Source organism: Rhodnius prolixus, unplaced genomic scaffold (genome assembly GCF_049639745.1).
Source record: "Rhodnius prolixus isolate KJV_2025 unplaced genomic scaffold, Rpr scaffold_5, whole genome shotgun sequence".
In the NCBI taxonomy this organism is placed as follows: domain Eukaryota; kingdom Metazoa; phylum Arthropoda; class Insecta; order Hemiptera; family Reduviidae; genus Rhodnius; species Rhodnius prolixus.
Window position 1 is genome coordinate 23,641,792 of NW_027411624.1, and position 26,690 is coordinate 23,668,481.

Consider the following 26,690-nt stretch of genomic DNA (forward strand, 5'->3'; position numbering starts at 1 on the left):
TAAAAAATTTCATTGACTTTTTAATTAAAATATAAAAAATAACATTTTTTAAATATTTAATTGTATCATTTTCCCTAAAACTGCAAAATCCACCAGTTTTACTAAGTATGTTACAGTTGGCAACGAATAAAAAAGGATTGGAAAAAAAACAACAAAGGTACACGAAAAAAGAATATTTTAACAATATAAAAAAAAGTCATTATTTTTAACAAAAAAGCAGTCCTAGATTGTCTCTAATTTCTTTTTGTTCAAAAAAAATAAAAATAGTTATAAAAAAAAATTGCAAAATAAATTCATTGCACTAATTTTTCTACTGAAAATCTATATTAGTAGTCTAAATGAAACATTTATTACAATCAATTTGTAATTTTGTTTATTAAACGAAATTGAATAGCTCTAGCACTGACAGCCATGCATTTTTTCACAAAGAGCTTAACACTGGTTTTTCTTATTTTCACATTTTTTGTACTTAAAATTGCAATTAAATTATAAAACTAATGTTAAAAAAAAACAAAAAATAAAAAAAGAAGGTAATTTCAGAATGTTTTCTGAATTAAAAATTAAAATAATAAAACGAGTATTATTATTTTTTAAAAAAAGAAGAAAAATCACAGTTCTAAACAAGTAGTAATCCTAAAGTCAAAAATTTGGAAAAAAAATTATGTAGTGCAGACTCCCAAGATGTTTTTTTTTTTTACATAAAATTTTTACTTGTTTTTTTACAGGTACGTAGATTCACCTAAAAAAGTAAAAAATTAAACAAAATGTATACATATATTTGAAAATAAACACATAAAAATCAAAGCCTTAGTAACCAATAGCAACCAACTTGAATAAAATAACAAAAAAAACATTCAAACAAAGATCAAGACATCACTCTTAACGGACATAAAGAATTTAATTACTTTACACTTATTTGAACACATTCAGGGTTTAGTAGCCGATAACTAAGGTGAGCAGACAGAAAAACAAGAAAAAGAATTGGAATGAAAGAGTGGCCATTCGCCTGATTTTCAAATTCCTTGAATAGCTCCTTGTGGAATTGTTCAATATGTGTGAACAGAGTGTAGCTAAGGGTGAATATTTTCCTTTTACCCTCCTTTAAAAAAGCAGGTGGAGAAGAGAAACTGGTACAGGCAAACGCAAACATAAGACTTGCCTGGATATTTTAGTAAATAACCTGTTTAATCCTAATAATAATAAGCTATTAAGGCGAGTTTTCTAAAACTGAACAAAAAAGAAAAAATGCGTTTTTCTTTTAATCTTGTGGTTGGGATTAATTATTAAAAAGGTATCTCGAATTGCTGCTGGACAGACACATAGCCAGATATTTATTCGCGAAACAAAATGGACACAACAATACAATACTTTCGAAGACAGCCAGACCAAAAACTGGCATAATTTCTCTCTAGCTGAAATCTAAAATAAGGCCTTTCATAGTTACGATCATAATTTTTTTGGACAGTATACAGCTGGCTAGCAGTTCTAAAAAATTCCAGAAGAACTCTCAGCGTGCGCTAGAAAAAATCGAAACACTTAATCTTCAGACTACAAATGATTAAAAAAAAAGAATTACGGAGATTACTTTTTTAATATGAATGTATTTTGAGATGCCCAATTATCTTTATCAAATGAATAATGTCAAAAGCAGGCGTTGACAATCATCTTCGAATAAATTTGTCCTCTGCGCCGAGAAAATCAGCCTTACCTCAGCTGACAAGTAATTTTCTGGAAGAAACTAACAGAAGAATTGATAAAATAGTAAATTTCACAATTATAGAGAAAAAATAATGTAATTTTAAAGCTATTTAAAATTATTAATTTAAATGATATTTTTAGATCAGTTTGATGGTCGTTTTTAAGGTCATAAAACGGCGCTTTAGTTTCGCCAGCGAAGAAGTCTGAGCAACAACTGAAGGCTAGAGTATATAGACTTAGAGAGTAGAGCTGGATAAGATCGCTGATTTTATCCCTCGTAGTGCACGTGTTTTCAGCTTTTCGTCTCACATTACACCTAAAGGAAGTCAACAGCCTATCTTCTGTCGTATATAAGATGTATACCCGAATATTGCAGTGCAAATTACGCCAGCTAGTTGAGAAAGATATGGAAGAAGAACAAGCGGCTTATAGACCAGGGAGACAAACAAGAGGTTGATCTTTGAAAAGGCCTGAGATAAAGGTAAAGATTTGTACCTAGCATTTTTGGATTTAGAAGCAGCTTTTGATTCGGTACCAAGAGAAGGATTATGGCATGCTTTGAGAGCCAAGAACGTCCTTGAAGGCCATTAAGTCAGTATACCAGGAACCCAAGGCAGTTGTACGACTGAACAGGGAAGTATCGGGTCCATTTAATTTAGAAAGGGGTGTGAAGCAGGGTGACAGCTTAAGTCCTCTGCTTTTTAATCTTTTCATGGACGAGATACATAAAATGAGTAAAAGAAGAACACCCCAAGTAAAGTTAGGTAACTGGAGAATGAGGCCGATATATGCTCAATCGTTTCTCTACGCGGACGATGTGGTACTGTTAGCGAGTTCCAAAGAGTATCTGCAGCATTCAGTAGCTGAATGGTATGAAGTGCTCAAATGGAAAGGAATGTCGCTGAACGTGAGGACACAGGAATCAATCCGAGTGGAGTGTGAAGGGGCATTCATGGAACAGGTAGAAGAGTTTAGGTACCTAGGAGTCTTGTTTGGGATGGCAGAATTGATCAGGAGGTGCTGAATCGGGTGGGTGTAGTCAATAAAGCCTATGGTCTGATTAGGAATACTGTGGTCGGTAAAAGAGAGGTCAGCAAAAAAGTAAAAATGACCGTCTTCAAGACCTTTTACTTACCTCTTCTTCAGTATGGGGCAGAATGGAAGACTATGCTGGATAAGCATGCAAGCCGGGTTACAGCTGCCGAAATGAAATTTCTCCGCTGGATCGAAGGGAAAACTAAGCATGATAAAATTAGAAATGAAACAATAAGGAGCAGTTTAGAGGTACAACCCTTCGTTGGAGAATCGACAGTTGGGGTGGTTTGGCCACGTCTGCAGGAGAAGTGAAGAGGAGAAAATTAGGTGTATGATGGAGGCCAAATCAGAAGGCCGCAGACCAAGATTGGGCTATTTGGATTACATTGGGCGATTGGCACAAAAGCGTGATCAGACTAGGTCTTCTATCCGAAAATTGGCAAATAACAGAGAAGAGTACATCCGTTGGTTAAAGGCATAAGATAAAAGTTAACTAAAGCTCGACGCTGAAAGGCATAAGAGCGAAATCAAAGAAAAAGAAGAAGAAAGTCAACATAGTTGAAGTCAAATTTTAATTAACCCTGATTATTAGAATGAAAATACTAAACCGTTCAGCGATACCAAAAACATACGTGCTACGATAGATAAAATCGGCGATTACAATCAGTCTAGCCTGGTTTAGCTAAGCCTAGGTTCAATTAATTTAAAAATGTAAAACACTCACACACCTATAACGTACAGCAGTTATTATAATACTTTTTTTTAAATATGAACACACGAAAAAGCAAAATGTACATCAAAATAACTGTAGGTTGTTTACATTTAAAAAGATTCCAAACATTTGTTATAATAATTAGTGAATAGGCCCTCTTTTTTCATCTCTTCTTGAAGTTTCTTCTTCAACCATCGAACTCTCTGATTTCCCTTAACTCAACAAAAAGCAAGGTTTTTAAAATATATGAAAGATACGATGCAGTTTTATCTGAACTAGTTGATAGAAAATAGGCAGGGAAAAGAATTTCAAGGAAATCCAAAATCTCAAAAATTCTTTTGTATAATTACACTACCAGTTATCCAATTTTCTTTAATAAAAGAAGAAAATGTATTCCACTATTGCTTTAAATATGCTCTAATATTATATAGCTGATATAATGTAGGCGCATTGTTGTTAGGTGGGGTTATGGTTCCACTTCTCTGAAAATCTTCCAAAAATAAAACCTGGTAAGATGTTCCAAATGAAAGTGAAGGGTATTACCTGAAGTTGTCTACTTAATATACTATATCATTTGATCAGCCATTCAATTTTCGATCGAATGCAAAAAACTGAAAAAATCCTTTCTGAAAATTTGCATTTTCGATTTTAACGGAATTTAGGTGCGTTAGTTGCACTTAAATGAATTAATACGAAAAAGAAAATTTAAGCTTGCAGAGCTTTTTCATTCACAATTATTTCCAGAGAACCACGTACATTTACGTTGAAAATTGTACTTGATAGCAACATTTTGTTTTATAAGCAGCCATTTTAGTATAAAACTCTTTCAAATTCTCTCTTTCTCTAATAAAAAAATAAAAAATAAAATAAAATAAATACCGAGATAAAATGCTCGTACAAAAATCTTTGTCTTACTTTAAGGTTGCTGTTGGTACACAAGGCGAATACACTTAACTATAAATACTCGTAAAATCTAATTAAAAACCAATCATGCAAATTTTTGAAACACTCAACCAGAAAAAAAAGAAAGAGTTTAGTTAGAAAATTGTACCTAAGAAAATATAGATAACTACTAGCAAACTACTTGAAAAGAAAACCAAGATAAATGAATAGAGAAAGGAAAAGATGCAAATTTTTTTTTTAAGAAAGCTGACGTATCAACAATATATTATATTTTTGTTTATTTATACAAATATTTCATTTTTTACATTAATGTATATGGCCGTGGATGCAGTATTGGAGAAAACTAATTTTTCTTTTTTAGAATAAACTGTGAAATACAATTGTAATTACAGTATTACAAATAACTCAGATTAGTTTTTCTTTACTAAATAGTAATAATAATAATAATAATAATAATAATAATAATAATAATAAAATATCTGTATTTGAGGGGGCTATCACATTTGCTATTTAAGAAAGACAAATATATATCCTATATATATATAAATATTAACAGGTTTACATATATATCTTTTTGTATAATATAAAATGAAAATTAAATAAGAAATCAAACGAGTTAATTTTCAAAGAAAAAAAATTAAAGAAAATTAAATAAAAAAAAGAAAAGTAAGTCAAGCAAACTTGGTCGATAAAGAATCGATACTTTTTCTGTTTATTAAACAAAATATACATATATTGTAATTACTCAAAATTATTTGTTTCTCCGGAAATAGGGTACTTAAATGACCAAAAAGAAAAGCCGCAAAATTAAAAAAACATTACCAAGAGCCAGTACTGTGTTCTGACAAAAAACAAAAATTGACCAGACGGACAAAAATATATTGATTGATAAAAAAAAAAAAAAAAAAAAAAAAATGCGCTCCACTTTTTATGAATAAAAAATAAATAATTTTATTTAAACTAATGATTTTTCAAAAACACTTCGCATACACTATTTATTGCCATACAGTGAAAGGGCAACGCATGGAATAATTGGCTGAATTAAAAAAAAAAAAAAAAAATGTATTCCCCAAAACACGACATTCATTCTAATTTTTCTTCTTTTTTACACTCAAATTTGGGTGGGGGGAGGGGGGTTAATTACATGCATACAAAGTACAAATATATTCAATTTTTTAATTATTTTATTTCATTATATAAAACAGTTACATTCTAAGGACTATAATACAAATAACTTCTTTCATTTAATTGTTCTTTTTGTTTTTAGGTATGTAAAAAAAAAATTATATATTTTTTTTTAATTTACCTTTCTTTAAAATCTAATTTGTACAAGAACACCCGTTCATCAGCAAAATCACTTATCTATCAGATTTACCTTAATCCTCCTAATGTTAAAAATAGTAAAATATCCGTGTTACGAGCTTCTTTCCTAAAGTAAAAACTAAAAACGAGAGAGAGAGACGGAAAACCCAAAACAGAGTGCCAATCTACACTGTTACTATTATTAATTTGAATGGCAACGATGAAAAAAGTATTTGGAGGGACATCCAACAAATTCTAATCCAACATGCAAATCCTTCGTATTTAAAAATAATGTGTAAAAAAGAAAAAAATAATAAAAAAACCAACGTTGAATTCTTCTTGCAGTTTTTTTTTTAAAGAAATCTGTAATTGCAATTACAATACACAAAGCTGTGCGCTTAATAAAAGAGATCATTAAAAAGTAGAAACCTTTAGCTTGACAACATTGAAAAGAAACCTCACCCAAGCGACGCTCCGTCAAAAATCGATAAATAAAATTTAAAAAAAAGTTATTTAATTATTGGAAAAATACTTAGAAAATCTAACAGAACAAAGTTCCAAAAAAAACCCAAGTTTTCTTTAATCAATTCAAACCCAGACAAAAAGATATAAAAATGTATTTGGGTCATGATGGATATTAATCTACTTATTTGAGCTCAGCTCAATCAGCAAAGATAAGCGAAGTGAATGTTTTGTTTGGTATTAATGAGATGAAATTAAATCTTTGTGGTACTACTAAGTGAAAAATAATAATAACAGTTAAGAGTTAATCAAGAACATAAAGTTGTCTGATTAGAGAAATTTCGAAAGAAATTTGCCAAAAGTTAAGTACTCCAGAGTATCCCAGGTAGAAAGGATGCAGCTTATTAAAAATATTGATTGTGAGGATAAGGCCCTATAACTAATAAAAAATAATGCAAATCATCATTATTCAAAAGATAACTTTTATGACTATGCAAAAACATTTACATAAGCATTTCATCAATTTTCTGTCAAAACCTATGGTTTTTATTAACGGTTTGCTGCTTGTAAAGCAGTCCTGGGATCAAATTCAAGAATGATCAGTTGGATGAGAGTACAATGATGATTTTATTATAAGCTTTTGTCGAATTTATTAAGCCAGTTAAGATAGGTTATGCACTCTAAGTAACCTTTCAAGAGTTAGAATTGCAAAAAAATAACTAATCTACACAGCTATTAGCAAATATTTCAGTGAAAGTAAAGCCAGTTTAGAACTAATTTTAAACTTTTTTAAATAAAGCTTAAAAAATAATTTTTGTAACTTTTATTAATACAGTATGAAGGAAAGAACAGAGTGAGCTTAAGTTGGAAGAGTTTAACTGTAAAGATATTTGGAAATTAACTTATTATCCCAAACTTTTATTATAATTATTAAATTAGTTACTAGAATTCTTTTCTTAAATAACGGTTTTAACAATGATTTATGAAGTTAAGTAAAGTAATTGCCTATTTTTTCAGGCGGGCTTTACGTCCAACTACCAATTAGTGTCGTGGACGGAGGCGACTTTAGGTTAGGTTAGGTTATGTTAGGTTAGTTCTCATATTAACCATTAAATAAAATCCAAGGCCTAGACCAAGAATCGAACCCAGTACCACAATACATATTAGCTTTACAGTACTCGCCTCTAACCGCTTGGCTACCGCGTGGCGGCGCCTATTTATCAATGATTTATTATTTTAAAAAAATTTGATGGTGTACTGGATTTTACACTAAGCTTGCCAGCAAATGTTTCTTATACAAAGTTGTCAAGCTTCATAATAATAATTCTCCCAAATTCGTTCATACATTTTCATCCTTACAGGAAACGCAATTAATTAATCTTTACATTTCTCTCTATCAAAATTTCCCAAATAAATTTTTTAAATGATAAAACAATCTATCAATTTTAAATTTTCTATACATTATACCTAATTATATACATAAAAGCAATATGAACAGACAATTTGGTACAAAAATTTTACAATTAGGAATATTAATTATGAAGTATGTAGTAATTTTTAAATATATATTTTTTTTTTAACATTATAAACAAAAAATAAATATCAAGGCTAATAAAAACAACGAAGTAAAGGTGAGAAAAGAGGAAAATGAAGTGACTTTTTTGGGCCAGATGATAAATTTTTACGTTTTGCAACAAATTATATTATTATTTTAAAAACGGTTTGTGTATATGTGTGAGAAAACAATCCTTAAATATATTTAAATTAAAAGTTATAAGTAATAAAAACATTATAATAATAAATAAAACAAAATAGTTATTTATTTTTATTATTATTATATGAAGTACAAACGAAAAAAAAAAATTATTTTCATCAAAAAATATTTCTTAAATAAAATAAATATTCTACATAAAAAAAAAAATTAAAATTTTCTTCTTACATCAATAAGTTGGATAAAAATCCATTTTATTTTGGGAATGACACCTTTCAGGTCCCCTCTAATTTAAAGTAGCTTCCAGCAAATCTATTAATAAAGAATATTTTCTTAATATTGTATCTTAAAAATGTTACAAATATTTATGAAAAAGAAAAGTGACACAAGGTGTAATTAATTATATTTACTTCTATTTTGGACAGTCAATTCAAAAAGAGAAAGATAATCGGAGAGGTGACCAGTTGCAATACAGAGGCCAGTTGCAATACAAGAAAAGTTCTAAACGTTTCTTTAGACTAAAGTAAAAAAAAAAAAATACCGTAGTTATAAAAGTGAAATGTGCATTGTACTGAAAGGAAATTGATAATAAAAGAAAAGCCTCTGAAAAGTTAAAATGGATTCAAAATACACCTTCTCTCGAAATTTTTTATTTATCAGTAGGATACAAGAAACAGTGGTGAGAGGGCAAAGGGATGTTGGAAGATAACTCTTGATGGATCAAAAAAAAAGTACGTGGCTATTTAGTCCACAAATAGCTAAATGATAATGAACTTCAGAATGATAAAGATCATCGAAGGTAAAAAGGTTATCGAAACATTAAAACAAAATCCCTGGCTATGTATCAGTCATTAGGGGAGAAATTAATCTCTTCATCGAATGTTACCAGAATAACTGTTCAGAGCAAACTTTTTTGAAGTGAGAGAGAATCTTAAAGCGAAGCAGACCAGCGGGAGACCGGGCCTGGCACCTGGGACTGGGTATAGTGCTAAAAAAACTTATAAGATGCAATCTCTCAGGTGAAGGACGCCAATTATGGATGAACAAATTAGTTTGGCTCATTATTTATTTTATATCAATAGTAAAGAATGTGTCCCTAGTGTTGGCTTAACTTGAATAAGTTCAGAAGTAATCACGATGAGCCAATAAAAAAATGACAAAACAAAAAAAAAGGCAATCGAGGGATGGTTATCCCACTCTTTGTTTAAACAAAATAGAAAGGGATTCTAGATTGTGAAATGTACTTATGGCTTGATACGATTAATTTAAATGTGTAAAAAGTAAGTTACAAATGAATCTTAACTTTTCAACAAACTGAGTTAAGACACTGCACATTTGGGAAGAGAACAAGAAAAATAAAAGAATTGATGGAGCAACATCATTGGTATTTTTGCACTAGACTCTTCAAAATTTACTTATGGAATACAGTTTCAATAAATGAGTTATCAGAGTAAGAAGCACTGCGCAATTTATTTTATTGTTTTACTGAAAAAGGCCTCAAATGTGGCTCTATTTCGCCTCCTTTTATAAACCAAACCACCGTTCAATATAAGTTTTTTGTAATTTAGTAATTGCATTATCAATTCCGAAGGTGAAAGCCAGTAAGTAATAAATATAAATAATGAATTTAATGTACTTTTTTTTAAATATATATATAGCTTGCAATATTATTTTCATTATTATTTTTAAATAAATCTATTTGAAAACTACTTTTACGGAAATGTGGCCAATATATGTCTTCCAAAAAAAAAAAATCAAAATTATATGGGGTTCATTGTTAGCTGTAACTAGTGTTATGAAATGGCAAAGTGTAATTTGGGGGGGGGGGGGTGACAACTACTCTGATTCTTTGTTCCAAAATCTCATAAAATAAAAATAGGGAGACTGTTGTATAAGGGAAGACAGATGTCAAAGATAGTATAATGCGTTATATGGTCCAAAAATTTTGAAAACGTGACTTCTTAGATTATGTTTTTACTTATCTTCTGAAAAAAAGTATTTTCCACTCAATTTTAATTATAATATTAAAAGGGACATTAGGTAATTTTCTATATTATTGAAAAAAATTAACAATTAAGAAAAGGGATTTTTAATTTAAACACTGGAAGGAAGCAACTATAAATTAATACCTAAATTACCAAGTGCAACAACTAAACCGGCTAATAGAACAATCTTGGCAGGGCTTAACAAGTGTCCACTTTTTTTTTATATATATAGGGAAATTATTAGAAGCAAGTTTGATTACTAACATCAAAAGCTAGTTATATTGGTAACAATGCTTACTGTATTTAAGATGGAAACAATTGTAATTATGTATACTAAACACTCGGAGAATTAAAAAAAAAAAGCTGATGGTTTATTTCGAGTTATTTAAAAAGTTAATTTACAGGCTCCTAGTGAAAATAGGAATGGTTATTAGTTGGAGAGAAAAAAATACGAACGCAAAGATTTTTCAAGTCGGGGGGGGGGGGGAAAGTGGTCACATATAAAGCTTAGCCTAAGGCTGCTTACTTCAGACTTAGCTCACAATAGCTAATTTTCATTCCGAAGTAGTCTTAATAGCCGGTCTTAATTTCAAAAACAAACAAAGTTGAGCTCTGTTAGGTGTGTAGGTGATAATTTCCCAAAAATTTATAACAAAAAAGAAAAAGATAAATTTGGAGAAAACATAAAGTAATAACTTTCACACAGTAGGAATGCGCAAAATTCCATTCCGTATTTACAATTATTTTTATTTTATTTATTGCAAACATTTAAATTCCAAGCGTAGTCAGGTACTAGAAGTTCTAATTATAAGACTTTTTTTAATTTTTTTTTTAAATTAGAAACCAAAACGTGAGAAAGAAAACTTGACAATATGAATGCCATAATGTTTACACAGTAGGTTCTTATTCTTTCTCTTTGCATTTTTTTTTTTTTTTTTTTTTTTTATGTTACAAATGTCCAAAACAAATCATTTTTAGAACTTATATTAATCTAGCTATTATATTTTTTTGAAATTTTGAAATGAGGTGTTCTGTTCGGGTCAGAGATGGGAGTTGTAAGAGAAATAGTATTAATATTATTGGTCTACAAAAATTCTCGATGGGCCACCCTCACATTCATTATTTATATATTATATATATAATTTTTTTTTAGTAAAAAAAAAAAGCAAACAAAATTATTTCACGTCAATTTGCATAGCAGGTCTTGTTAGGTCCCTCCACTTGATGCCAACCTGAAATTTAACACTCCTATAAATTTAAAAACTGAAGCTTAAACCGAAAAAAGTTTTATGTCTTTCTTATTTTTATTAGTAGTTTTTTTGTTTTGTTTTAAATATAAATATTAAAAAAATGTTTACATACAAAAAATTAATTGAGATAAATTAATACAAAATAATTGCAGTTAATCAAGCAAAAAAAGTAAAATGAAGTTATTCAATTTTGAGAAATCTCGGGTCATACCCTCAACAGCAAAAAAAACCGGACACTTAATATTTTTTATATTAAAAGCTGATTATCAGTAATGTGGTTTGTTTTTGTGGGTAATCTGGTTATTACAGAGAAGGAAGGGTCTAAGTCCACTGAACTAATCCCGTCAGGATTAGTAGGGCATGAGATAAGACTCAGATGTGGCTTATTTGTCTTGGGGCTGCTTTACCTGACGGAATTCTTCTAAACTGTAAGCAGGTTTTCGCACCTTTAGAGATCTTTAATTTATTAACCGCGCCTTTCTGTCATTAATAGACGTGTTTTTTTTATTTTGGTCCAGAATAATGGTTCTTTCGAATGTAGACTTAGCCCGAGCTGATGCCTTGGCTAGAGAAGGCCCGAGCATCCGATCTATCGCAGAAACCCTTGGAGTAGCGAAGTCCACCATTAATGATGTACTCCCGGCGTTTCCGGGAGATTGGCAGTTATGAACGGAGGGCTGGCAGTGGCCGACCAAGGGCCACAACTGAAGTTGACGATGGATTTATCACGCTTTCAGTATTAAGGGACCGCCATTTAATTGCTCCTGAGGTTCGGGACAGGCTTTAAGTGGCGCGAAATACGCGTGTTAGCTCGGACACGGTACGGCGGAGACTGAGGGAGCGTGGACTTGAAGCAAGGCGCCCCGCGACAGGGCCCCAACTCCTGGAAAGGTATCGTAGAGAAAGGCGATTATTCGCCAACCAGCATTTTCATTGGACTGTAGTGCAATGGGGAACAGTTTTATTCACAGATGAGTCTCGCTTTGGTCTATACCACTCAGACGATCGAGAAAGAGTGTGGAGACGATCAGGGGAGCGATTTGCTCAATGTACTCTTCGAGAGTCACGACCTTTCGAAAGGAGATCAGTTATGGTTTGGGATGGAATCAATTTCCACGCCCGTACTGAACTGATTTTCATTGATAATTGGGGCTCTGACTTCTCGGAGGTACATTGAGGAAGTGCTCCTAGAGGCTGTGATCACTTTGGCTCCATTTATTGGTGACCAATTCATTTTGATGCAGGATAATGCTCGCCCACATACCGCCAGAATTGTTACCGAATACTTGGAGCAAGTGAGAATCACAGTTCTGGACTGGCCTGCACGAACTTCCGATATGAATCCCTTAGAACATTTATGGGATAATTTAGGAAGGCGTGTTAGACATCGTCATCCTCCTCCTAATGACTTAAATCAGCTCCAAATTGCTCTTCATGAAGAATGGGATGCTCTGCCGGTGGCGTACGTCCAAAATTTAATTTCTTCTATGTCTGACAGGATTAGGGCCCTTCGCCTTAGAAGAGGGAGAAATACCCGCTATTAGAAGAACATCCCTTGTCAGAAAACCTGATAAAAATGAAGAATAAAGTTTAAAAAAAAATGTGTTAATTTCTCATTTTTTCTTTATTTTATAATTTTGTGTTAATAATTAATAAAAATTAGTCATTTGTGGCAGATTTTGTGTAAATAACTTATAAATAAACCAATTCTAACCATAAACTAAAAAGATTAGCGTATTTAACGAAATTATGAGACCAAATCTGAGTGTCCGGTTTTTTTTGCTGTTGAGTGTATAATGAATCGTATATGACTTTTTTTTAAAAAATATATATTAATACACTTTAATTTATAACAGGCCACGTAAAATTTGCAATAAGTTAGATATTAACATAATTCTTAAAGATCTATTTATTAGACTGTCATAAGAAGTCTATCTTGTGTTGTCAGTCTACAGTGTTGTAAATCCAACAGAAAAATGATAAAATAAATAAAAATTAGTCTAAATCTCTTTTCTTTTTTTTTTAATTTCTCCTTTAAAAATTATCACCGATTGTGAATTCTCTTGGGCAAATTTTGTAACGTATTTTCCTCCAAATATTTAATCTTCCACCAATAATTTAATAGCGTACAACCTTATTTGACAGTTGCTTTAAAATTGGTATTATATCAATACAAAGATAATTCCACAGCTCTACCAGATTCTCGCAATATTAATTTTTAGAAAAAGAAAAAATGTACAAACCAACGTAAAAGATTCAAATTATTGATATTATTGATAAATGATAACGAGCATTAAAGTGCTATTATCAGTTAATGATTTTTTTTTTTAAACAAGTAACAAAATTTTTAATTTTTTGATTTTTTGACAAAATAAACTTTCCAAAATGCAGGGCCGACTTCACATTAAACTATTATTTCGAAGAACAAAAATATTGTATTCATAATTCAGAGCATGTCCTCAATATTCAGAGCCACGAACTAGTTTTTAATATGAGAATGTGGTCGAAATCGACTTTAAGAAAAAGTTAGTTTATTTTACTCCACGAAGCACGTGTTTTGCGTTTTTTTTTTGTCTTTTCAGATTATCATCCATCATCCCAAAATGATTCATCATGTGTTGACTTTATTAGTCAGCAAGAAACATGTGGTAGGAAGTCAAATTGATAAATCAATCAGTGTTGGTGGATGAAAAACTGAAACTCGTCAAAAAAAAAAAAAAATTAAAAAACATTCTCCATAAGATAAAATCAATCAATTATCCAGTACTGCAGACCCACAACCACTTTTTAAAACTTAAAGAAAAATCTTCAAATTATGAATTTTTATCTTTAATATTTAAATTTCCAGAACAATATTTAGTTGGAGGAATTAAAAAATATTTTGAAAAAAAATCTCTTCGAGAATACTCATTAGTTATTAAAATTTTGTATGGTACCTGTTTAAATTACAATGTTCAATGAATAATGAATTTTACTGGACGTATTTAATTACTAACATATCGATTGGGTCTGCCATAAGTATCCTCAGTATCAGTTAAATGTTAGTTAAACCATCTAACAACTAACTTCGCTGTAAAATTAACTGTAAAATTCGGAAATAAGTTGGTTCAAGTTGGTTGATATCGCCTTCAAAAATAATTTGTTCCAGAATTTATTAGTTTTCAATAAATGTAATTGGTTTATTTAATAAACAAATAGCATTATCATTTTTATAAATAAAGTAGATAAATAGAATTATATAGTAAATAAATTAATGTGCGAGGGCTTCAAAGAAGTTTTTGAGAAAAATGTCGGAAAAACGAAAAATAGCTTCCCTTTCGGATTTGGTCAAAATTTTAGTTGTAAAATTAGAATAGTATAGAACGAAAATTGAATAAAAAGTTTTAAGTTAACAATCATGCGTACATACATTTATGTATATAGACATAAAAAAAAAAGAAAAAAGACGTTTAAGATGCATATATCCAAAAATGTTGATGTAGGACGGACAGCCAAGTGGTGTTAACTCCTTAACATAATATACCATTTGCCAACAGTTGAAAAAGCAAGTAGCATTTGAGCATAAGTAAATAGGTGGAAGGTCTAAATATCACGTTCACCTGCGTGAAAAAAGCTCATGTAGGGAAGAAGGCATAGTCTCTCCAGATAGAAGTCATTTGAAAAGAAGTTTGCACAAAATGGAAATATCAGTGGTTAAACAACAACGAAGAGCTTGCATACACACACACACACACACACACACACACACACACACACAAAAAAGTTCTTTCAAACAATAACACAAGCACGCATGCGCTAACCAATTGTAATAAATTACAATTATTACTCAGATATTCGGCGGGCTCGAGAGAAAATATGCAGCATACCATCGAAAGTGGAGATTATTCTAAACAACATATTTGGGATCACATACTAGTGCTTAAATCTGAGAACTTCGAACCTAATACAGTAAAATTTGGGAAGCCAATAGAGACTAGCAATAATGGGGATCTGCCAAATTAACCCCTTTTTAGTGAAAATCTAGTGGAAAATTTTAAGCATTTCATAAGGTTTTGAAAGATAAATTTAATAATGAATTTCCAAAATTTATTAATCTATAAAACCGTATCAATTTATATGTTCATGCTTCACACGTGATCTACTTAAAAGAACTTCCACAAACAAATGTCAGTAATTATTTATATCATTATTATTCATTGCAATTTGGCTAGAATTGTTTAATATCGATTAAATGAATTCCATGAATTGTTTAATAGTGTTTATTTCTATGCTAAAGATTTTGTGTTTATGTTTATTCTCAGAAATTCTGTAGTTATTATCAAAGCTTATATTTTCAGTTCTGTATTTTAATGTAAGACTGGCGCCTAAAACCCATCTACGTTTTTATCAGCTGATTAAAATTGCAAAATAATAATAATTGAATGCAACATTATTTTAAAAAGATGGATCAAAGTAGTCATATATGCTTTTAAAATGATTAGCAGAAAAGCTAAACAGATGATTCACAAGCAATAGTCCATTTTTAGCCAAAGCAATGCATTGTTTAAATTAACTTATTTAAAACAACAATCAACAAAAAATACAACACTGATCGTGCACTTTAACAATCAATACAGTAAGGTTATGCTCCGGCCAAAGTACAATTATCGCGAAGAATAACCAAGATAGAAGGTTTCATTTGACTCGAGCGCCTACTTCAGATCAAAGAGAGCGACGAGCAGCGAGCAAAGATTCGCATGCACATAGTGACGAGTTTAGTCGCGTTCTCCTTTCGACAAAACAAGATGGAGGAACTATTTTTATATGAAAATTCTTCGTTGAAACTTTGGTATTTGCAGCAGCTTAGTAGTAGGAGCTGCAGTGTACATGACATAAATAAGTTTAGAAATGAACTTGGTGAATTTCATCACTTGTACCATCAACTTCGGGAGCATCCTGGCAAGTTTCATGCGTATTTTCGAATGTCTATATCAACATTTGATTACATACTAGCCCAGTGTAACCCCATTAATCAAAATCAAATTTTATTGTTTTTGAGTAATACAGCTCATAACATGAGTTAGGCACAATATAGAAAAATTAACTATGTAGGTTATTTACTAAATACAAATCTGTGTAACCCCATTAATCCTAGCAGTTACTTTAAGATAAGAACATCAAAATAAATAAAAATAAAATAGAAATATATGCAGATAAAAAGAAATTAGTCAATTAAAAAAACACAATAATTTTATTAAATCACTACACCATGATTTGTCGTAAATTAATGTTGTTCATCTGAAAAACTGGAGTAGTAAGACGCTACAGAAGAAGGATTGGAGAATTCGTCCTGATCAGAAGTAGTAGGACGTGAAAATGTAATTTAATTTTCCCTAGTATTTAGATGAAAGTTAGCATTAAGGGATTGAGAACCAAATTAAATGTAGCAAAAATTACCTGAATTCTCCATTAACTACTAATTGTTAATTAATTTAAACTATTAATTATTAAAAACTATTGTAGCTTCACAAATACTATGGCCCCACAGAAGTTTCTTCAAACAAACTAAACCAATAATGTATCAATATCCATAACCTTTGAAAAATAACCTTTACAAATTGAGCGCGATGAGAGCGAAGAAATCAAACATGTCATAACGCTTTGCTCTACTCTCTAGAGATAGCGTTGCTCTATCTTCGCTTTGCTCGCCACTATGCGCGGTCCCATATGTTTACTTGTGTTTGATTTCGCCGCTTTGCTCGCCGCTCCACTATGGTTCCAGCCTAATGTGAAAATATGGTTCCAGCCTAATGTGAAAAATATATTCAAAATACATTCAATATTACAGGATTTGATAAAAGCGAGAGCAGACCCCTAACAGTTCCGTGGGGAAGAGTGTGAATTGCTAAAACTCTCATTACCATATGAAGCGTGCCTGACTATTGGCGAAGTATGAAAAGTAAAAAAACTTCAATAGATGCTGAAGAGTACAAATAAAAATCCAATTGTAACCACAGCAATAGCCTACCCAGACAAAATAACCACGTAGGCTATTAGAGGTCTTCTACACTAAATCTGTATTGCATTCGTGATACTGGATTTATAGTTAATGCATTAACAATAATTAATTGTTAACCGTTAAATATTATTGTAATAAGTGGTATGTAAAATAGAATCTTCTTTACATAATTTCTTTTTGCAGTCTTGTCCTAAATTTACGTAGGTTATGTTGTCTGTCTGATTCGAGTGCCGCAAACGGTTTGTGAAATGTGAAAGCGAATAACTGCGCTGCTCTAATGTACAATGTTATTGAATTCGTGCCTTACATAATAAAATTATGTTCCATGCATCATTGTTAGGATCAGCTTCAAGAATTTTAAAACCTACAATCATTTGGAACGCAAAGCTTAAAATTGCACATAAAACATAAAATCATCTAAAAAGTTACTGCATTTAATCATTGGCAAACATATTTTAATAAACGGTTTATAAAACGTCAAAACATACAAAACAAAACAAAAACATGCGAAAATGGATGCTACACGAATTTCTGTCTTAAACAATAATTGGTCATTTAAAAAAAAAAAAAAATACGGAGAGTTAAAAACAAAAGGTGTGGAATTTTTAAAAATGGAAGTTTTTTTTAATCTTACCATTATAAAGAAAGGCGGCTCTGTGCTAAATACTTTGTTTAGCAAATATTGCCCTTGATGGCAAATGATGATGATACTGATTGAAGATGAAGAGAATATGATACGATAGAAGTACAGAAGTAGAAGTAGATGAAGTTGTGTTGTATAATGTAGTTGTGGATGAGTCACGACTCGTACAATCTCTCTGAGAGGTATTCCGAGTCTGACAGCAATCTGTATTGGCCAACTTCACCTTCAACTGGATGTGCATTTTTTATCCATATTACCATCATTCAAATATTTATATAATATATGCATATATGTATACAAAGATACCTATATAGTCGCAGTTTTTGACATTATTTAAAAGAAAACAAATGGGGAAAAATAAAACTTGTTTTAAGTATAACTCGCAATTTTAAAAGTAATTTCTGCTTTATGCCACTTATACATTCCTTTTTCCATTAATTTATTTGCAAATATATGTGTATACACAAGATGTAAAGTTTGAAACCGCCCTGCGCAAAAAATGTTTAAATATATAGGAAGATTTATTGCGCCAATGAATATTTTTTGTTTTCATTAGAAATGCATCTATCGCTACTATCACAGCCTTGCTGAGAGGCTATCATTGTACAGGTTATTCCAATATCCAGTACCAGTTAAGTGGTTTCGTTTTTAGTAAACTTTTTAAAATTGGTGAATTTTTTTTTATTTGTAAATATATTTTGTTTTAAATTCTAGTTGTTTTGCCTCAAGCAGTGTATTTTCAGCTCATATATAAAAAGAAAACTCAGTTCACAATGTTGAGTTTCGATTACTTATTAAGATTAAAAATTGTCATTTGAGCAAGGAAAAATAACTTCGGTTTATTTAGTAAGTATGGATAGTGAATAAGGAACTATTTTCATCAGAAGTAAATACAAATATATATCCAAAAGTTAATCAGCAATTTAATTTTTATCGTCTTCAACAATGGCTACTGGGACGAATCAAGTATGCGGTTTGGGACAAAACAAAAAAAAGTATACGAACTAAAACAATCATCTGACTAGGATTAAAGAAAGCGAACTGCACAAATTTAAAAGCGAGAGTTCTAAGATTGCGGAAAAAAAGAACTACGACGCAGAACAGCGTTCAAACAAGTTAATATGAAAATGAGAAAACAAAATTATTTTCATTTTTTAGTTGTTTTTAGTTAGAATTTCCATAAAACAAATTTATCTTTACGGTTATTTGTTAAAGCAATTTGCGAACTAAAAAGCTGTCGGGAACACCGTCACGATTCTCTCTAATAACCATTCTTAAAGTTCTAGCTCAAAACATTTTGTTTAAACTAATCATCTTCTTTAATTATTTTAAAATTTGTATCAGTTATAAAAAAAAAAAAATCAACCTGGCAATAAACGAATCCTTCTAAACTTAAAAAATACATACTGTTGTTTCCTGATTCAGCTTCGACAATCTAAAGGTGGAGATGGAAGATGATAATGTAAACTAGTTTTCTTACACATCCCGGGTGAATTGTATTACCATTTCACCATTATTGTAGCGACTCTAAAGATTTTGACTGAAAATTTGTTCACCAATAACTTCATGTATAGTAAATGTACGCTTTTCCTGTAAATGTCTTTCACGTTGGATGAGAGTTAGCAAGTATACAGACCACTAATATAAAATTTCAATGACATTTGAGAATTTTAACTAATTAAAGCAGTATTAGCTTTCAATACGCGATTAACTCACGACAATAAGCACTGCACAGTCAACTTCAACATAGTTTATGCATTGTGATCAACAATTTCTATAAAACTTTATTCTGTAGGAATAAAATAATTCAGCATTTAACGATAAACATGCGAGTGTATACAGATATATATAATTATGTAACAAAGCATTAAGCAGCTTTTCTCTTAAGTCTCATTTTTAATTTTTTGCATAATTAACAATAGTTAAATTTTAATTTAGAAATTGTAATAATAACCTTTGTAACTCTACAAAAAAAATAAATAAGCGAAAATGTAACCTATCTAATAAAATCATATATAAAACACGTTCAAAAGCACAAATATTAAAAAAAAAACAACAAATAAAACCACACATACACACATTAAAAATGGGCCCGTTATATTTTTATTTCATTTTTTTTATCCAAATCTGCTCAGTGAAAACCATTTCTTTGGGCTTATTGTAAATCAAGTTTTGGGCAAGAGATTATTGATGAAGTTAATCTAGAGCTGCCATGCTAACGGAATAAAACTTATGTAAAGGAAAATAGAATTTGCTTACTAACATGCTAAATTTTCTATTACTAGCAATAGAAGAAGTAAGCTTACAATGTAAACCACAATGCCACACCAATATGATAAGAGATTAATGAAAGTTACAAATTAATTTATTGAAGAATTTTTCACTAAAACGAAATAGCATTTAAAATTATTTAAAAAGACTTCAAATTTAAATATAAGCGAGAAAAGTATTTTGAATACATTTTATAATAGAATAATTTATTTAATAGATCTTTAAAAATAATATTAATAGTAAGATAAAACTTGGAGAAATGTGACCTATGACAGATAGTACGTTTTGTTTCTTTGTTTTTTTAATTAAGGCATTGTTCAATATTATACAAAACAACGAAGTCTTTTCAGAGCACTGCCGGTCTCCGGACTGTGTTCTCTAGTTACCGACAGCACTTTCCATCACAAGGCGGTGAGCTGTAAGGCAATCCTACATAGGAAGAAAAAAAATCTAGATTTTATTTTATAGGTTAGGAAGCCTTCCAAATCCTAATCTTAGGATTTAGGCCAATTTAACTCGGGGAAAATAATGATATTGTCAGTGCTACGTAAAATGAAGTCAAATAATGTCAACTTCACACAACATATTTTGTATTTGTCAAGTACATTTCATACTTTAACTTAAAGTTGTATCCATTCTTGTAGCATTATTAGTGATAAATCAAAACTTATATATTGTGTTCATCAACAGTCAGGTAAAGTAATGAAGTTAGAATTTCGGCAAAAGAAATTGAATCAAATATCTATTTGATTATATTTGTGAACTGTAAAGCTTTCAATTAATAAGAAGAAATTTAAATTTTAAAATAAGGCTTCCTTCATTCCATTTAAACACCTTAAAATTCAACAGTTCCTGTACGCTAATGTGTTTCATTCGAAGTCCACCAAATTCGGGTTATATGGACCATTAGACTTTGTTGTAATCGCATTGGTTACCAATCGGTAAGTTAAAAAAATAAATTTTAGAATACGTGTAAATTCGTTTATTTTAGTCATTGAATATTTATAGTTATTTTTCTGTTTATGGAAAATAAAGTTATTCTGAATTTATTTTTTCTATTTCATTTCACACGAAGGGCATTTCGATTCACCTAATAGCCTAGATAAGTTTCTGATTTTACTTCTCACATTTTTAGCAGCAAGTTTTATGTTGATAGTTACGATACAAAAACATTATTCCACCATCTGAATGGTAAGGTTTCAAATTAAACATGCCAACAAGGTTTTAATTATTATGCATTTAAGTAGACAAATAATAAATAATTACCTGATTCCCATCCGTCTTCATCTTCTTCTTCGGCTGTAGAAGAATCTGTAGAATCGGCTTCAGACGATTCAGACGGTGTTTCCCTTGCTACCACCAAATCCTTCGTCAGATCACCTGTATCACTACTGCTGTGCCTTTTCCATAAACTACTAACAGCATCCTCACCAACACGACTCATTGCCACGCACACCTGAAGAGTGGCAAACAGATGGTAAATCAGGTTCTTAATATCAAAAAATTCTATTTAATTTTTGTTTTAATACCAAACATACCCTGAAGTCTGGGGGAAACATCTTGTTGGTCTTGTCCTTATGAGCATCATCTAGATCCCACTTGTCTATCCTAAGCATCAGCAGTTTTGGTTCCATCTCAAGATTTATCAGAGAACTTGCCCTATTAGTTACCATAAGTGTAGTTACTAAACAGCTATTATAAAGAAGTTCTACTTTTTTTACTACTTCTTAAAGAAGAAATTTAAAGAAGCTCTATTTCATTGATTGGACGTTTAACAAAGTGTATCCAGAGAATATGTACTTAACATTTTAAGGGTAAAACCACGTTTTCTTTATTACTATTTTTTTTAATTGCATACTTAAATTAAGAAACAAATTTTAATTATGAAAGTTTAAATATTATTATTATTAAATTTTCATTTTTTTTTCCAAAAATTGTTTTCATTTTTATTTTTCGAATTAATGGCCTTCCACTTTTTTATCCAAAATAAACAACCTATACATATTTCAGAAACGTGCTTATTTAGTAAAAAAATAACATAAAAATAAATACCTAGGTTTATGAATATGCGTAGTATTTGAATTATTTTGAGACCTTTCTTCACAACTTAAAGATCTTTCAGGCAGGGTGTCATTTTGTTGCTCCGAATTTCCATTTTCACCTGAAGAACGACAACTACTTACCACATTACTTCTATCTGGCAACACTTCATCACGTACGAAGAATGTATTAAACCAAAAATGGAACATTTTTTCCTAAAATAATTATTATAAAACATAAGACGCTGGAAACATAAAAGCTAAGTAGATACTAATTCAAAGATTTGTTAAAAACTAAAAATTATTACTTTTCTTATCATTTTCTGTTTATTATAGAAATCAATTTTAATGTCTCCCTGTACTGGGGGACAGGATTCGAGTTTAATTTGTACATTAGTCAGTCCTTTTCTAACTTCATATTCAGAAGCCAACACCTTTTTATTCCCTTCTGAGATCACAAATTGGACACCTAATAATGATGAAGAAAGAAATATTAATACAGAAATAAAAACACTTAGAATATAATTTAAAAAAAAAATTAAATTATTAGTAAAATTAAATTAATAATTCGTTTTTTATAAAACCCATACTTACTTCCTTGAGTTCCATTAAAAAAAGTAGGCAAAGGTTCGAATCTGATTTCCTTAATGACGACTGATACTGGTTTATAATCGAGATCTTCTTGAACTAAAGTGGCGTAATAATTGACGTACCTTCTCTGAGAAGGTATTGTAACACCCTAACAAATAAAAGAGTTTGACATTAAGGCTTATGCAGACTTTAAAGTTAAGTATACATAATTCTTCATTCAAAACGTTCAAATCGAAATTTTACAATACTTTTTAACTTTTAAACGTTAAAAAAAGAAAAAAAAAGTAATGCCTATTTTTTTCAGGTAGGTTCTACGTTTAAATACAAATTAGTTATCGTGGACGGAGGCGGAAAGCAAACGTACTTTACTATAAATTTCTCATATAATCCATTAATTAAAATCCAAGGCCTACAACGGGAATCGAATCTTACCTTTACAGGCCTCGCCTCTAACCGCTAGTCTTAAGTGGCGCCAAACTCTTAAACATACATAAATGAACAAGAAGAATTATAAACTGTAAGCACGAACAGTTTTTTCACCTGGTATGGACATGTTAAATAATTAATACAAATAAAGTTAAAAATAAGAACACTTTCTGCATAGAGTACGCAATGATCCTTTATCCGTTCTCAAGCTGAAAATATATAACACTACGGATAATAGCCTCCCCAAAATTATGATTTCACTAACAAGTTTTATTGTAAGAATTCCATAGAGTGAAAAGAATTTACAAATCTGAATTTTAGTTTGATAGTGTTATTAAACTAAAATGAATCGGTAGTGGGCGTAAAACCCGCCATAAAAACTAGGAATTACTTTAGTTTTACTATTTTCTATGTAAACCATATTAATAAAATATAAAGTAATAATAAGTCATTTATAAATTGAATTCAGAATATTGCATTTACCTTTTATTAAAAAGTAGGAAAAATGTTCAACAATACAATAAAAGTCAATCAAAACTGGAAGATATTTATACGGGTCTCCCTAAAAACGATATACTCTCAGAACCAACTGTCAAATGTCACTCATTTAGGTCACTTTGAAAATGGAATATACAGGGTGTTTGAGAGTGATGAAGAGACGTTAGCTATATAGCAATGTGGCATCCATCAAGTGGAATCGCATTACTTAATATTGAGTACTCATATTTCAGTGAAAATCTAGCATCATTCTAGTAGGTATTCCGATACTAGAATTCAACAAAAAATCCACAGTAGAGCACAAAGCCATTCCAGAAATTAAGTCAGGTGACCTAGAGGCTTTGGGAATACTGTAGTTCGAATAAATAAATATAAAGCATCATGAAAGGGCCATTTGCTTTGGAAAAATTGAAGAAGCATTTTCCAAATGGATAATTTAAATCGTACATCTAAAGTTTTTTTAAAAGCTCTAACCAACCTTTGTGTCTGTTGTTCTCATTACACCATAAAAATTTAAGGCTTCATTAGCAGTAGGAAACTGCCTGGCATGGATCAAATAACAGCATACCATAACTCCGGTTCGTCCCTAAACATATATAAGCAATGATCGTCAGAGTAAATAATAACCAAAATAATTACTAAAAAGTATACACTAACTTTGCCAGCTTTACAATGAACAGCGGCAACATTGCAAGTATCTTGACACAGCCATTCATGTACATCATCACAAAATGGTCTTATAACCTCAATCTTAGGGGGATTGTGATCATCGAATGGATAATTTGCAACTCGTTGTTGAAATTTACTTTCATCATATTTCCTCTCAGAACATCTAAAAAAGGGAAAAAATAACCATTACTGGTGACTTTTGTGGATAACGATTGTACTAGTGAATTTTAAATTGGGTCTACTACTTACAAATTGTAAATTTTATAATGGTCCTTGTGCTTCGCTTCAAGGAATTTTACTACATCATCAATGTGATTCCTATAAACACCTTCTAATCTATCCGCGGGGAAACCCATTGCTATCAAATTTTCTTTGATATCTAAAAGATAAAAAAACATTGCATTCAATTAAAGGTATCTAAATAAGGGATAAAAGAAACAATAACATCATTATGCACACACAACAATATCAGCTACTTACACTATGTGTCGCCCATAATTAAATACAAAGTAAGGAAATCGGTGGTCCTTGAATTTGCAAAAGTGTTCTATAATTCTCAGATTTCGAACGAGTTTATTATAAAAAGGTGGTCTATACCCTTAGTGATCGTGAGCATATTATTGATTTTTTTCTTAAATTAAAATAAGACATCGAATTACTGGAATTTCCAATAATTTTCTTTGAAAACGATACAATGTTGCTATCTGCCACGTAAAATAATTAATAACAATTAATTTCTAAGATTTGATTTTTTTTTTGTTGCTATTAGGCTTTGCCACACTCTCATAGTTAAGACCACTTAGTCAACAAAATATACATATCTACAAATCGATTATAAAACTGAAATAATTTTCACAAGTTTCATTTTATTCAACAATTTTTAAATTAGTCTGTGAGGTTATAGTTTCTCGAAGAGATAGGTATTCCAATTTTTATCAAGGTTTCTTTGAAAACAGTTTCTGACACTTATCAAATATTCCCCTCCGTTAGGTTTTTTGTTGGTTCACAAAATGAATTGAATATGTTATAAAAAAAAAAGTATTACTCATTTCTAGAAAATGAGAATTTGTCAGTTGAGCATGTTTTAAAGTATAATTTACAAGATAAAACCTACACAACTGACTAGAATTTTAAAAGTAAGTCAATTCAATATCATAAACAACAAAATAAGAAATCTGATGCAATCGGTTAAGTTATTATTACACTCTTTCAAATAAAATTAAGCCAAGTTTTGCCTAATTAGGCGAAAACCAATTCTTACAGAGTGGAGAAATCTTATTTCAATATACGTGAAATAGCACACATTTAATATAAATCAAATAGGAAAATATATGAAGTTTCATTTATAAATACTTTAATAATAGACAATAACACAAAACTTACATGTGAGATCTAAATTGAAACCATCCTGGGTGTAACGTTTTCTTCTTTTGCTTACTAATCCCTTGATTGGATTTGTTACTTTCATGTTTGAAATAGTACTGGCCATCGTACGGACGCAGTGAAAGCAGATTCCTGCCAGCTGAGCAAAGCCAATTCTGGTCTTCCCGGTTCTCCCAGATGAACATGGAGCACTATTGTCTGGTATCAAAAAAGGCAGATGGGAGAAACGTCCACTAATAAAAGTTTAGGAAAATAAAAAACTAGAATTAAAATCACAATAAATGATCTGTTGAGAATCTTTCACATTGATGAAATTGAAAGTAATGAAGAAAATCTCTCATTAATAGTCAGGACCGAAGGCCTAATTTATCTACTACTTTTTGAAGTCTAAATACGAGTACAAAGAAGACAATTTCGGAAACAATTTTCACAAGTTTCGTACTTATTATAAGCAATTTACAAGAACATAATTAGTTTAATAGATGCTCGTTTCTAGAAGAAAACAGTAATTATTTAAAACAGAAATCGAGTGGTTTAGGAAGTAATATTACAGCCGAACCAATTCAAAAGTTTTTCTTTGATCAAACACAAAACTCTCACTTCGAATATAAGAGATATCAACTAGCTCACCTTACTCTTGTTAATGCATATCAAACTGAAGCCAGCATTATGAAATGGTTGTTCATCTCCTTTGTCCTTATTACTCGCATATATCGGCCATATTGAACGTGTACGGTGCACAAGGCACCATGATATTTCAATGAATTATTCTTTCTAAATTTAAAATTATTTAAATGTTTCTTCTTTTCTTTTTTAAAACAAATTTTTAAAATAAGGTCTAAATTCAATATTAACTTATTTAAAAAAATAATACTTATAACTAGCAAGAGAGCGCGGAAATTTAAATTGAAGTTAGTTTTCGTTTCTATTGTAACATTATATAACCCTTTTTTCATTTAAAATAATAAATTTACATAACCTCCCAGTTATTCAGACTTCCAGGTTTTAAAAAAGTTCTGCAAATAAATCCAAGGCTTTGACACATCGTCATTGTCTGTACAAACTCGAAGTTAATCAATTAGCACTTTTTGTTAACTCTCTCTGAGGGTTGCGG

At 30.5% G+C, this 26,690-nt stretch overlaps 1 protein-coding gene across 11 annotated transcripts; it reads right to left on the bottom strand.

Moving 5' to 3' along the window:
* Window positions 1–26,449, bottom strand: Pten (phosphatase and tensin-like protein). 11 transcript variants are annotated; one of them, XM_074135432.1, is made up of 13 exons: window positions 26,207–26,443; window positions 25,577–25,809; window positions 24,443–24,572; window positions 24,182–24,356; window positions 24,003–24,110; window positions 22,604–22,748; window positions 22,318–22,478; window positions 22,023–22,225; window positions 21,509–21,629; window positions 21,237–21,426; window positions 17,691–17,928; window positions 4,497–8,135; window positions 1–739 (listed from the first exon to the last, which is right to left on the bottom strand). In XM_074135432.1, exons 2-11 carry the CDS (start codon window positions 25,680–25,682, stop codon window positions 17,855–17,857), a joined length of 1,413 nt encoding a protein of 470 aa, XP_073991533.1. In that variant the 5' UTR covers window positions 25,683–25,809; window positions 26,207–26,443; the 3' UTR covers window positions 1–739; window positions 4,497–8,135; window positions 17,691–17,854. The 11 variants fall into 11 exon arrangements, with proteins under 11 accessions (XP_073991533.1, XP_073991531.1, XP_073991539.1 ...); XM_074135430.1 differs by having other exon boundaries at window positions 4,497–11,040; XM_074135438.1 differs by lacking the exon at window positions 17,691–17,928.
* Window positions 26,450–26,690: the final 241 nt, after the last annotated feature.

Bases quoted from the DNA above. Each gene is read 5' to 3' on its own strand.
- Pten (XM_074135429.1), bottom strand. From the start codon at position 25,682: ATGGCCAGTACTATTTCAAACATGAAAGTAACAAATCCAATCAAGGGA. The intron at 24,111-24,181 runs GTTAGTGTATAC...ATATATGTTTAG, and splicing joins TTCATTGTAAAGCTGGCAAA to GGACGAACCGGAGTTATGGT. The intron at 21,427-21,508 runs GTATGTTTGGTA...GCCACTCTTCAG, and splicing joins TGTTTCCCCCAGACTTCAGG to GTGTGCGTGGCAATGAGTCG.